The 14291-nt window shown below is 46.2% G+C and overlaps 1 protein-coding gene across 1 annotated transcript in view; it reads left to right on the top strand.

Annotated features, from left to right (window-relative positions):
- Window positions 1-14291, top strand: part of PPFIA1 (PPFI scaffold protein A1) — an 83287-nt gene that overhangs the window by 24497 nt on the left and 44499 nt on the right. Inside the window, 9 exon segments of the mRNA XM_075567622.1 lie at window positions 2585-2686; window positions 3184-3348; window positions 3983-4057; window positions 4218-4319; window positions 6129-6350; window positions 6617-6763; window positions 9126-9182; window positions 9184-9264; window positions 12885-12968. Of these exon segments, the coding sequence (XP_075423737.1) occupies window positions 2585-2686; window positions 3184-3348; window positions 3983-4057; window positions 4218-4319; window positions 6129-6350; window positions 6617-6763; window positions 9126-9182; window positions 9184-9264; window positions 12885-12968 (1035 nt within the window).

Below are 14291 nucleotides of genomic sequence, written 5' to 3'. Positions count from 1 at the left end.
GAACTCGACCTATAAACAGATCTGCAAACAAAATCCATTGGTGTAAATGTTGATGGTTTCTGCCTCCTCGCCCGCTGTTTATTTTCGGTGCTTTATGCCGCTCAGACAATGTTAATTTAGATGCTGGAATAACCAGGACGGACCTGTGTTTTTCCGATAACATGGATATTTTATATCAGTGTTACTAGCATACACATAACGCTAAGAAGTAATGAGCACCGTCTGCCGTGTGGTACTGAGCAAGAAGAATATCTGGGAAACATGTCAGCATTTGGAAGGCTCAGTCGTTTGGAGCTGCTAACTCCCCGGTAGCAAAGCTGGATAGGACATGCTACAGACTGAATCAAGCGGTCCCAAAGACTGGCGCTCCCCGAAGCTTTCATCTGTATTTTGAGGCCGAGTTGCTTGGAGCAGCTGGTGCACTAGGCCGGGTTATATGGCTTTATATGTCTCTGAAAGTATACTTCCCTTCTCTTCTGCGGGCCGTGCTATAAATGCATGTGCTCTTGTGGCATATGGAACCGGACCCCGGTAAACAAAACATTTGGCAATGAAGCTGGTAATAAACCGATTTGGTAGGATTTGGTGTTAATAAAATGAAAGGCTCACGGCCTCTGGGTGGTTGTCTCCAATTAGGATTTGTACAAAATGCTGGGTGCAGTGATGCCTTTTCTCTGTGCTGAACTCTGCATCACCTCCGTATTTCCCATGCCTTTGGCAGGCTAGCAATAGAATATAGCCTGCCGTCAGCTGTAGTGATAAACGCCTGCTTTCTAAACATATGAAACAGAGCCTGGAAGGTCGCTGGCCTGTGACTTCTCTTGGAATGTCCATGTTAAATGCACATTGTTATCCTGCAGCTAGACCCTTTAGAAATGATACAACGGTGATGAAAAAGACAAATGGTCATTCCTCTGCTTTTCTGTGGTTACAGTTTATAAAGAACGCACACACACACACACACACACACACACACACACACACACACACACACACACACACACACACACACACACACACACACACACACACACACACACACACACACACACACACACACACACACACCTCATGTAATGCTTTTGTGACAGTCGGATGCATTTTCCAGGCGGAAAACACCTGTGGACGCACACGTTACTAGATGTGACATTACTTACTCTGTGTAATGAGTAACCTGCTATAGTTTGTAAGGAATTTACAGCAGCGGTTGGCGGTTTTTGACCCTTGGGCACTTTCACTGCTGCTTTCCTTTACCAGCCTGTTGAGGGAATGAGGACGAGTGGGCTGAACTCTGAGCAGGAGCTCCTGTCTGCAAAATGTTATGGTGAATTCAAAGGAGCACTCCCATTATTTTCACTGCAATCTGCCCCGGGTGTCTCAGGAGGGATGCACACACCATTCAGATAAACAGAGCAATAGTCCGCACTCCAGAGCTCTTGGTGAGACCTCTGGCTTTGCTTATGCAGAATGTTATGTGCAGCATTAAGTTGCCCTGTGTGCTAAGTGACTCTGTGGCACTACAAACATTGCAGGGACACTTTCCTTTAGCTGTTTAGTCAATGACGGCAGAAGAGCCGCTGTCTCTACACGTTCCTACCACAAGCGATTAGTTAAAGCTCATAAAACTCTCCAAAGTATTTAATGAACATGCATTTAAACAAATGCTGTGAAAGTACTAATACTTGTCTGGTTGGAAGAACAGCAGAGCACTTCAGATTATTAATGTGGGAATACTTGTTGCGTTGCTGAGGAAGATGTGGAACAGTGCTATGTATTTTGTATGTTAGATGAGCAAACTAGTTATCTGTAATCAATTCTGTCCTTAAAGCTGCAGACCAAGCAATATCCTACATGTGCTTTTTTTTTTTTATAAATCAGTGCTGTACAATGAGAAAATGCTTTTTTTTTTAAACAACTCTAAAAAAAATTATGCATTATAATGTAACAAGCATGGTTTTTGTTTCTATAGCAACCATTTACAAAGTCACATCCCCTCCCTCTTCTGAAACAGGCTCTGGCACACCCCTTTTTGAGCCCTGCCCTCTCTCTAGCAGTGCACCAATTGTATCTAGTGACTGCCTGGTCACATGATCTTCCCCACAGAACTTTGCCTCTTTGGTCCTCTGCACTGCACTGACAGCCATTTAGTGAACCCCCGAGCCGAATCTTCGCCGATCCGTCGGCAACTTAGCTAATTGCTTATGATTGTGTGGATTGTATTGATGCACATATTAAAGGGGAAAAAATTAAATTAAAAAAACGGCAGCTTGGACTTTCACATGTCAGATATTTAGTGAGCAGCCTCTACACTTTCTTGTCTGTTTAATGAACCAGCAGCGTTAAAGGGAATAGTACAGATCCATTCCTACAGGACATGTTCTTATAGGGGGGTGCTTATCTGAGGAAGGCTCTGATAACTGTGTATAGCGACCATGATCTAGGAACATTCGAGCAACATGAATCCAAATTTCCCATGTTCATCGTCACAACAACATAAAGACCTCATCGTTAAATATTTTATTCTACGCATGTTGGGGTTGATTCTACACGGTTCTGTAACTAATGTAATTTCTGTTTATTGAAGGAATTCGCAGCACTTACTAAAGAACTCAGTATCTGCCGGGAGCAACTTCTTGAGAGGGAGGAAGAAATTGCTGAGCTGAAGGCAGAGCGGAACAATACTCGGGTGGGTATCTCTTTACTGTTAATATCTGGCCTTGTCGTTGGACACCGGAGTAAAAGGTCACCTCCCGTATCCATTATATCAGCTGCTTACAGCAAATACCTCTCCGGCTGAGATTATAGAGCGCGCATGGCGTGGCGCGCACCCGTTGCTCAAGCGATTTCTGCACATACTGTTTCAGGCGATGGGGAGGCGTGGCTATGACGTCACAAAGCTGGTTCGCAGTGATTGGCTGAACCGCTCACGTGACAAGGCTGTCGCTTGAAAAGACACATTTTTTTTGTCTTTTTAAAACGCCATCGCCTCTGTCATGCGCGGGCACTAGGGGCGGCCTCTAGGGGACCCTGCAGTTTGTCCCGCGCCATTGCACACAGTATAATCGCTGCCTAAATCCATCACTGGAATGCATGGAAGGACTCTGTAGCTACAAGGGACTTATGAGCAAGTTTGCAGATGAACGTGTTTCTCATTGTGTGCCTGGTTAATAATTGTACTTTTAGCTCTTGCTCGAACATCTGGAGTGTCTCGTTTCCCGGCATGAGCGGTCTCTTAGAATGACAGTGGTAAAGAGACAAGCTCAGTCTCCAGCAGGGGTATCCAGTGAAGTTGAAGTCCTGAAAGCCCTGAAGTCCTTATTTGAACATCACAAAGCCCTGGATGAAAAGGTAATCTGTGGGACTGATACTAAGACTAATGTTTATAACACCAGCGTGAAGCAGAAGAACTGGTTTCTGAGACTTGCGCATTAAAGCCTTTGAAAACGGTTCCTCTTAGGAACACTTGTAGTGTTAACTTCCTGCTGCTCTGACTGTTCACACAGATGTCATTCCTAGCAGCATGAATTATTCAGTGCAGGATCTTTCCTATATTCCATTGTCACCAAAGCGCTGCTATTTGTTAAGGCAAATAAGTTTGTGCCACACAGACATCAGGAAACGTTCACCCAAGCCTTAAAACGGTCTTTTTTCTGTTCTCTCTTTAAAGATGTATGAGCTCTTATTGTCCTTTCCCTTTTTTACTCCACAATCTGAGAGAAACGCGCTTTTGATCCCTTTTGGGTTGGTGCATTACCCTACACAATGTTTTTACTCATTTATTTATTCTTTACGAATTAAAATGAATATATTTCTTAGTTCTGTTGCTTAAACCAGTTTGTTCACAGTGGCTGATGTTTGGCCATGGGCATTTCTTTTACTAGCTGAAAGTCTGTAGGAGTTTACCATGGTCCACAGCAATTCAGCATCATGTGCAAAAATAAAGCTTCATGCAAGATGTTTTTTTAACTGTGGTGTTTTGCAGGTGAGGGAAAGGTTACGGGTAGCGCTAGAAAGATGCAGCTTATTGGAAGAAGAGCTTACTATAACGCACAAAGAGGTGAGTCTGACAACAGTATGCTCTTACCTACTGCATTCATCTTCAGTGGACTACTCCTCGGAGCTTCTCCCTCCCCTCCGCTAGCACGAGCAGATACAGTCAGCCCTGTCAGGTGCTACCAATGCTTTCATTTAACCCTCGCTGAATTGTCTGCTTTCAGCTGATGATTTCAAGAGAGCAGGACAATCAGAAGAAAATCTACAGTGACGGCGTTGTGGGTGTGAACGACGAGCAGGACAATGCACCGAGCACCAATGGGAAGGTGAGGCCATCTGCTTGGAAAGCAAATCCGTGGAGCCTGCTCCCTTTATAGAGAGTGCAGCTAGGAAGGTCACGACCTCACATTTATTCTCACATGGTGGCTTTAGCTTTTGCTTTTTAGGTGTATGTAAAATGTGTATTTGTTAGTTTTAGCTGGCTTCTTGTGATACCTGGGGACCTTGTCTAATGTGTGCTATAGTGGTATAATGTTAATGTGCATTGCCCAACATGAAACTGCTAAGCTAACTCCTATCTATCTATCTATCTATCTATCTATCTATCTATCTATCTATCTATCTATCTATCCTACAAACAAACAGAGCCCAGTACTACACCCATAGGCAAAAATACACAGTGAAATACATAAATATCTCTTGAATAAAAGGGTCATTTAGTTTAACACTTTGGCCAAAGCATTGTAAGGCTGTGAGCCCCTCCAAGGCATGACCATAATTCACAGGTCCTAACACTGATTCAAATTCTTAATAACCTGTGCTAGCTATATATATATTTATATGCACCTTAACCCTGGCTGTGCTCAAAGCTGTGACCATGCAGCAAGCTTAAGCCTATAGGGAACCGTGGTAAAAATGGTTTTTGAAGTAAAAAGTGGCACTGTGTGCTCATTTGCATGTAATTTCCCAGAATCCCTTGCTGCAGTGGAAGTGCTGTGTGCTGGGTGATAATGGTGAAAGGCGGGGTTGCAGACCTGCCTAAGACATGCAGATGAACATACAGTTGTATTTACATTTGTATATATATCTATATATAGATATATATATCTCTATCTATATCTATCTATCTATCTATCTATCTATCTATCTATCTATCTATCTATCTATCTATCTATCTATCTCCTGTGCTCAAAGCTGTGACCATGCAGCAAGCTTAAGCCTATAGGGAACCATGTTAAAAATGGTTTTGAAGCAAAAAGTGGCACTGTGTGCTCATTTGCATGTCATTTCCCAGAATCCCTTGCTGCAGTGGAAGTGCTGTGTGCTGGGTGATAATGGTGAAAGGCAGGGTTGCATACCTGTCTAAGTCATGAAAATGAACATACAGTAATATTTCCATTTGCTATATGCTTTGCTGTGGAGGGTTTTTGTCACTTTTTTTACCCACCATAACTTAACTAAGTGTGGTAAAACCTATCCCTGCTTCATTGTGCATAGCCAGTATAACCAACCCCACACTGAGGAGACCCATTAAGGTCGAAACAGCTGTCTGTGGGTGGGTTTACTGGCTTTCCATCTTAACCCTGGCTGTGCTCAAAGCTGTGACCATGCAGCAAGCTTAAGCTTATAGGGAACCATGTTAAAAATGGTTTTGAAGCAAAAAGTGGCACTGTGTGCTCATTTGCATGTCATTTCCCAGAATCCCTTGCTGCAGTGGAAGCACTGTGCGCTGGGTGAAAGACGGGGTTGCAGACTTGTCTAAGACATGCAAATGAGCATACAGTAATATTTCCATTCTCTCTCTCACTCACTCACACGTTTTTTTGTTGCCCTTTTCACTCACCAAAACTTAAAAAAATAAAAAATAAATATATAATATACTGATTGAGGTATCAGCTTTTTCTCTGTCCTGTTTACGGGATGGGGGCAGCACTGTTTGACGGGTCCCTTCTGAGTGCTAATAGTTACTTCCCTTTTGTAGGAAGGAATATTCTGTATCTGGGACATTCAATAGTTCTTTTGTTAATTTGGCTTTTGCATTAATATAGGGACTAATGTAGGATTCATGTATTTTTAGTAGGAATCGTTGGCCTCACTAAGCCCAATAACAGGTAACCTGTGTTTTTATACAACAGAGGTCCTCTGATGGCTCTTTAAATAATGATGAGGACCTGTCTAAGGTGATGGAGCTCCAGGATGTCATAGAGAAGCAAGCTAAGGAGCAAAGTCAAATGAAGGAACGCCTGGCTGTGCTCTGTAACCGGGTCACAGAGCTGGAAGAAGATCTAGATACAGCACGAAAAGATCTGATTAAATCAGAAGAAATGAACACTAAACTACAACGTGACGTACGAGAGGTGAGGGAAGAAGAGCAGTGCAGTGGGCAGGCTAGGTGGGCCAAGTCACTCTCTTCTGCTCTCTCCATGTTTATGCTTCATGATGTATTTTGTTATATGTCTAGAATGTTTGTTTTTCCTTATCTGGCATCTAGAGCCACTGAGTTGAATAGGAGAACATTTATTCCTTACCTTCCTTCTAAAGAGCTGGTGTCTTGTCGCAGTGTGTATATTGTCTGGTTCTCGCCGGTTCCCCCGGCTGTAATTGGTTTCTGTGCCCCACTCAGGCCATGGCCCAGAAGGAAGACATGGAGGAGAGGATAACTACTCTTGAAAAACGCTACCTCGCCGCACAGCGCGAAGCCACCTCTGTGCACGACCTCAACGACAAGCTCGAAAATGAGATTGCCAACAAAGAATCGATGCTCAGACAGGTACGGCCTGCATCTGCAATGCAGAACTAGGCAGCCAAGGGGTTAACTATTATCACATACGTTGTGCATTTAAATAGCATTGTATGTTCTGTGTTGTGTTCGTGCTTTATAATGTTACTATATTTATAGCGTTTCAGAGTAGATGGAGCCTAAGGAAGCCCCACCTCGCAGGTTCTTGCTAGGTTAGGGAAGCTGAAACACGTTAATTTCAGCTCCGGGAACCCAGCGCTTCCCAAGATACTTACTGGTTTTGTCGTCTGTACTTTGTACAGGTTTAAATCCCCAATGTCTCGCGGGCCAATAGGAAGCTGAGACGAATGACATTACGGCTTCCTATTGGCCTGTGTGACTCGGGAGATTTAAACCTTTTGTGTCCCCTGGAGGGGATGCTACTTTCCCCAGTAAGTATCGAGAAGCAAGGGTTCTCCAGAGCTGATATTAACATGGTACAGCTTCCTACGCAAGTATAAAAAAATAAAGGTTAAGGGCAAAAAAAAATGAGATGGGGACTGTTTCTCACTGTTGGTGGTGGGAGGCCGTAGGAAGGAGTCGGTTCTGAGGGTGGGAGGGAGTTGGAAGGTGTCGGTTCTGGGGGTGGGAGGCCGTAGGAAGGAGTCGGTTCTGAGGGTGGGAGGGAGTTGGAAGGTGTCGGTTCTGGGGGTGGGAGGCCGTAGGAAGGAGTCGGTTCTGAGGGTGGGAGGCCGTAGGAAGGAGTCGGTTCTGAGGGTGGGAGGGAGTTGGAAGGTGTCGGTTCTGGGGGTGGGAGGCCGTAGGAAGGAGTCGGTTCTGAGGGTGGGAGGCCGTAGGAAGGAGTCGGTTCTGAGGGTGGGAGGCCGTAGGAAGGAGTCGGTTCTGAGGGTGGGAGGCCGTTGGAAGGTGTCGGTTCTGAGAGTGGGAGGGAGTTGGAAGGTGTCGGTTCTGGGGGTGGGAGGCCGTAGGAAGGAGTCGGTTCTGAGGGTGGGAGGCCGTAGGAAGGAGTCGGTTCTGAGGGTGGGAGGCCGTAGGAAGGAGTCGGTTCTGAGGGTGGGAGGCCGTAGGAAGGAGTCGGTTCTGAGAGTGGGAGGGAGTTGGAAGGTATCGGTTCTGGGGGGGGGAGGCCGTTGGAAGGTGTCGGTTCTGGGGGTTGGAGGCCGTTGGAAGGTGTCGGTTCTGCAAGTGGGAGGCAGTTGGAAGGTGTTGGTTCTGAGGGTGGGAGGCTGTAGGAAGGAGTCGGTTCTGAGGGTGGGAGGGAGTTGGAAGGTATCGGTTCTGGGGGTGGGAGGCCGTTGGAAGGTGTCGGTTCTGAGGGTGGGAGGCCGTAGGAAGGAGTCGGTTCTGAGACTGGGAGGGAGTTGGAAGGTATCGGTTCTGGGGGTGGGAGGCCGTTGGAAGGTGTCGGTTCTGGGGGTTGGAGGCCGTTGGAAGGTGTCGGTTCTGCAAGTGGTAGGGAGTTGGAAGGTATCGGTTCTGAGAGTGGGAGGCCGTAGGAAGGAGTCGGTTCTGAGAGTGGGAGGGAGTTGGAAGGTATCGGTTCTGGGGGGGGGAGGCCGTAGGAAGGAGTCGGTTCTGGGGGTTGGAGGCCATTGGAAGGTGTCGGTTCTGCAAGTGGGAGGCAGTTGGAAGGTGTTGGTTCTGAGGGTGGGAGGCCGTAGGAAGGAGTCGGTTCTGAGACTGGGAGGGAGTTGGAAGGTATCGGTTCTGGGGGTGGGAGGCCGTAGGAAGGAGTCGGTTCTGAGAGTGGGAGGCCGTAGGAAGGTATCGGTTCTGAGAGTGGGAGGCCGTAGGAAGGAGTCGGTTCTGAGAGTGGGAGGGAGTTGGAAGGTATCGGTTCTGGGGGGGTGGAGGCCGTTGGAAGGTGTCGGTTCTGCAAGTGGGAGGCAGTTGGAAGGTGTTGGTTCTGAGGGTGGGAGGCTGTAGGAAGGAGTCGGTTCTGAGGGTGGGAGGCCGTAGGAAGAAGTCGGTTCTGAGGGTGGGAGGGAGTTGGAAGGTGTCGGTTCTGGGGGTGGGAGGCCGTTGGAAGGTGTCGTTTCTGAGAGTGGGAGGCCCTTGGAATTGTCGGTTCTGAGTGGGAGGCCGTTGGAAGGTGTCGGTTCTGAGGATGGGAGGCCGTTGGAAGGTGTCGGTTCTGGGGGTGGGAGGCCGTTGGAAGGTGTCGTTTCTGAGGGTGGGAGGCCGTTGGAAGGTGTCGGTTCTGAGGGTGGGAGGCCCTTGGAAGGTGTAAGTGGGGGGGGGGGACCATAGAATATTTAGGTCATTTGAAAGGTATCGTCATTCTCAGTATGTTGTAACCTGTCAGTTTTCGGTGGGTGTTGTTTGTAACACGTATAACTGCTGTGAAATAAGACGTGTCTCCATTTATGTTAAATCGTGTTGTTATTCTCAGAGTGAAGAGAAGAGCCGGCAGATACAGGAGCGTCTGGAGCTGGCAGAGCAGAAGCTACCTACAGCAGACGCTAAGGAAAGCCGAGACTCTGCCGGAGGTGGAGGCAGAACTGGCCCAGCGTGTAGCGGCGCTTTCAAAGGTAACTCGTTGCCTTGTCTTTCTGCAAATAAAGTGACCTCAGGACTGGCCGGGTCACTGCTGCTTGTTGGTCAGTGCTTTGTCTTTTTATCTGTGACTGTCACTTCTATTCTTATATTTCAGTCTGTCGGAGCCTCCACAATTCTTCCGAATTCTTTTAGTTGCCGTTTTTTATTTGTCTTGCAAAGGATTTAGGACAGTGCGGATGGACGAGACCTCTGCGAACCAACGTCTCGTTCTAGACTAGAAAGCAATATGTAAACTTCTTGGGACGGGGCTTCATTTAAATACTGTACTCGTGTATGTTAGTACTGTTCATTTTATTTACTCGTGTTGTACCGCGCCGCAGAACATGTGGGCGTCTTAAAGGATGAATTGTACACGCATGGTATAGACACACGGAGAATACACACGGAAATATGGCGTGTTCTCTAAGATTTATCATCTCACAGAGTTTGGGTTCCGAGACATTGAAAGAAATGTCGAATTTCACTAAACTTGTTAACTCCTAGGGCAAGGGTGCGCAAACTTTTCAGTTCACGCTCCCCCCCCCCCCTCCTTACCTGCTCTCGGTCTTCTCGGCGTCATTTGAATGATGCCGCGTTGTCATGGCGACGCTTCGCTGATGATCCGGCTGAGAGCAGGTAAGAGAAATTGCAGAGGCCTCACGGCTCCCCCGGCATTTCATTTACATGCCTGGGGGAAGAGTGCGGGGCCTCTGCTACCGCCACTCCCAAACCCCACGCCCCCCAGTTTGCGCACACCTGTCCTAGGGAATAGTCACTTACTAATCATAGCGTTTATCAATCCTCCGCCGCAGCACCGGCCACGAAATGCCGGGAATGTCTAGCTGTCGCACACCTCATTTCCACACCGGGCGGTCAGAGTATTATCAATCAGTGCAGCAAAAGGGGCAAGGATAAAACACACACCAAGCCCAAATCGCACCCACAGGGCGGCAGCACAGGGCGTCACGCACAGGGCGGCACGCACAGAATAATAGTATGTCGGGAGAAAGGGCTACGCAGTGAAAAGGCTCAAATAGGCACATTGTGATGTCAAGTTCCCCTAACTTTATTCCAAGGACATATTATTGTGTACATGAATACGTCTGCTGAGAGGTGATCCCACAGGATCTGCTTTTAGTTGGCAATATGTATGTAAATAATACAATGTGCTTTTACATTTACTTTATTAAACGTATGATAGCTTTTTATTATAAGTTATTACTGAGCTTATTCGCTCCATTTTGTTGATGGACCATTTTTGGTCCTGTTTTGCAGACTACAGATGCTCAGCTCTAAGACGGCGGCAGTTTTGATATAATTTCATTTGTTTACTTTCCAAACGAGTGTCCTGTTGTACTTCGTGTTTTCACTTCCTCTTATCCTCTCGAAAAAGTTGCGCCCCTGATTATCTTATTTAATAGTAACATTGATTTGTATATGGAATGTAGGAATGAGAAGGGGAGTTTGTTGCTGATCTGGGGGGGGTGGGGGTGGATAGTATCTGTGTTTTTACCCCCCTGTGCTAACAATAATAATGGACATGTACTTCAAGAGTGATTGGGAGCAAGGAATTCTTGTATTGCTGCCTTTTGCTGTAGCTTGTGAAGTAGCACAGTACTCTGCTGCTGCACGCGGTGTGTTAATGCAGCGTGGCAGATTTCTACTGATGGGCACAAGCACAAAACGATAGTGAGCAACACACTAACCTGGAACCTTTATCACTCCGAGGGATTGGTATCTAAATCGCTCGTCTGCATATTCTTGCAGGTGGCTAGACATCCACTTCCCACTCCCCGCATGATGATTTCAGGGGGGTTCTGCTTCCTGATTATCTGCTTTCTTCTAATAATCTGCCCAGAGTCCGTTTTTTTGTTTTTGTTTGTTTTTTAATATAAAAAAAAGTGGATCGAGCCGCTCACCATTGGTATAGTCCTAATCTTGGACTAAATAACAAGCAGGTGCACAGAGGAAGATAATAGCAATACAAGACTGATCCTAGTTGGATCAAAGATTCCCCAATATCTGCACTCAATGCTTAATAATGGGTATATAGGACTGTATGGTCCACCAGATAGTTTTATCTTTGAGTCGGTCAATTGACCGATAGGAATATTGATCCTATATATCCAGCATTGAGGGCAGATATTGGGGAATCTTTGATCCCACTTGGATCAGTCTTGTATAATTGTTTTATTTTTTTTATAGTAATCATTACAATCGATCTAATTTACTGAGCGGGGCTGGAAAACAATGCAAAGACTGCGCTTCAAGCAAGCGTCTGCATATTTATATATGAAACATTCTCCTAGCACTCAGCGCTGCTTTAATCACGTCTCGCCAGGCTCTGTACATGTGCCACTGAGTTATTCGTGTGTCTGTCTGTTCCCTTTCTTGTCCTCCTCTGACTCTGTAGTCTGAACTTTTGTCTCCTGGAAAGCCTGCTGCTAAGGAAGCTAAACTGTTGGGACTTACTTCCGTGCCTAGGAAGGTAGAATTTGCTCGTTGTCACTTTGCTGTGCTTGCTCCATCGCTTTATATGATCCAGGGCAGTTGGATAAGCCATGAACCCATGGGCTGCTGTGCTCACCCATTCATTCTATGACTGGGATGTGTTTGCACTGCTGTCAGTGAGCACCTGCTGATCACTCCAGAGCATGTGCTGCCGAAACCAACATCACTTCTCATTCAGTGCCAATGTGCTAAAGTGATTTCTTAAAGATGACATTATTGAAATTCCTTAGGAGAGTTGATATATGTATGTGTGTGTGTTGTTTAGAACTAGCACCACTGAACTGTTTTAGATTTACATTCATCTCCTCACCGCTCTGTCATAAGCTCAGTGCACTGCAGGTTTGGGTTATAATGAATAATTTTCTGGGGCTCTCAAATGGATAGAAATATTCCAGCATGCCATTCTCCAGCTGAGCTCCAACCCTGAGCCATGTGCAAGTAACACAGTAATGGCAGCTTAGTGTCCCTTGTACGCTGACTAAATGCAGTAAGGTGAAATGTTTGGGACGAGAGCCGAGCTCCTGTAAGGACAGCGCTCCTGTACGCTCTGTGCACGGATCTGGTGCACAGCAGGGCACAATCCTGAAAGACGAGACAGCAAATTAAGTGTGAACATTTTTGGATGCTTTTCATGATTGAGGTTTGGGGAATTTTCTAACCATTTGACCAATGACGTGCGACACTTAGATTTGCTTTATAGTCATAAGTACACGTCACAGCTGCACATTCATCCTGCAGGTTTCTGAGGCTGTAAAGCCAGTGCTGTCTTATTTCTTACATGCCTCCTGTAGAGCCTAGACAGTATCCCTGTGACATAAAACATCTCTGGCCCACATCTACAGAAGGGTGCTAAGCTTTAGCATGCCTTTACTCCCATTCCGATCAAGTGGTCAATGGTATACAAGGGGCTAATGGCTTACAGTATGAGAGAAGTCGTCTGGAATATTAATAGTTCCCTTTCTCCACGTATAACAAAGTTTCACCAAAATCACTAGGTCCGATTACTTTTGTTGAGATTAAAGTTTATTTAACCCCACATGAGGTTCGGCTACATGGGGCTTCTCATAACGCTCTGTTCTTCTCCCGTTTCCTATAATAACAGGCCGAGGAGAGGCACGGCAACATAGAGGAACGGTTACGCCAAATGGAGTCCCAGCTGGAAGAGAAGAATCAGGAGCTGCAGAGGGTATGTCTGAGCGGTCTCTAATAAAGGCAGAGGGTATGTCTGAGCGGTCTCTAATAAAGGCAGAGGGTATGTCTGAGCGGTCTCTAATAAAGGCAGAGGGTATGTCTGAGCGGTCTCTAATAAAGGCAGAGGGTATGTCTGAGCGGTCTCTAATAAAGGCAGAGGGTATGTCTGAGCGGTCTCTAATAAAGGCAGAGGGTATGTCTGAGCGGTCTCTAATAAAGGCAGAGGGTATGTCTGAGCGGTCTCTAATAAAGGCAGAGGGTATATATAAGGGCTCTGTAATAAAGGCAGAGGGTATGTATAAGGGCTCTGTAATAAAGGCAGAGGGTATGTATAAGGGCTCTGTAATAAAGGCAGAGGGTATGTATAAGGGCTCTCTAATAAAGGCACATGGTATGTATAAGGGCTCTGTAATAAAGGCAGAGGGTATGTCTCAGGCCTCTGTAATAAAGGCAGAGGGTATGTATAAGGGCTCTGTAATAAAGGCACATGGTATGTATAAGGGCTCTGTAATAAAGGCAGAGGGTGTGTATAAGGGCTCTGTAATAAAGGCAGAGGGTATGTATAAGGGCTCTGTAATAAAGGCAGAGGGTATGTCCCAGGGCTCTGTAATAAAGGCAGAGGGTATGTATAAGGGCTCTGTAATAAAGGCAGAGGGTGTGTATAAGGGCTCTGTAATAAAAGCACAGGGTGTGTATAAGGCCTCTGTAATAAAGGCAGAGGGTGTGTATAAGGGCTCTGTAATAAAGGCACAGGGTATGTCTCAGGGCTCTGTAATAAAGGCAGAGGGTATATATAAGGGCTCTGTAATAAAGGCAGAGGGTATATATAAGGGCTCTGTAATAAAGGCAGAGGGTATGTCTCAGGGCTCTGTAATAAAGGCAGAGGGTGTGTATAAGGGCTCTGTAATAAAGGCAGAGGGTGTGTATAAGGGCTCTGTAATAAAGGCAGAGGGTGTGTATAAGGGCTCTGTAATAAAGGCACAGGGTATGTATAAGGCCTCTGTAATAAAGGCAGAGGGTGTGTATAAGGGCTCTGTAATAAAGGCAGAGGGTGTGTATAAGGGCTCTAATAAAGGCAGAGGGTGTGTATAAGGGCTCTGTAATAAAGGCAGAGGGTATGTATAAGGGCTCTGTAATAAAGGCACAGGGTATGTATAAGGGCTCTGTAATAAAGGCAGAGGGTATGTATAAGGGCTCTGTAATAAAGGCAGAGGGTATGTATAAGGGCTCTGTAATAAAGGCACAGGGTATGTATAAGCAGTGTTCGACAAACCTATACATTTGCTCGCCCCGGGCGAGTGGATTTAACCCCCGGGCG

The sequence above is a fragment of the Ascaphus truei genome, chromosome 12, assembly GCF_040206685.1.
Source record: "Ascaphus truei isolate aAscTru1 chromosome 12, aAscTru1.hap1, whole genome shotgun sequence".
NCBI classification, from domain to species: domain Eukaryota; kingdom Metazoa; phylum Chordata; class Amphibia; order Anura; family Ascaphidae; genus Ascaphus; species Ascaphus truei.
Note: the sequence above shows the minus strand (reverse complement) of the source record. Positions and strands in the feature narration are given on the sequence as shown.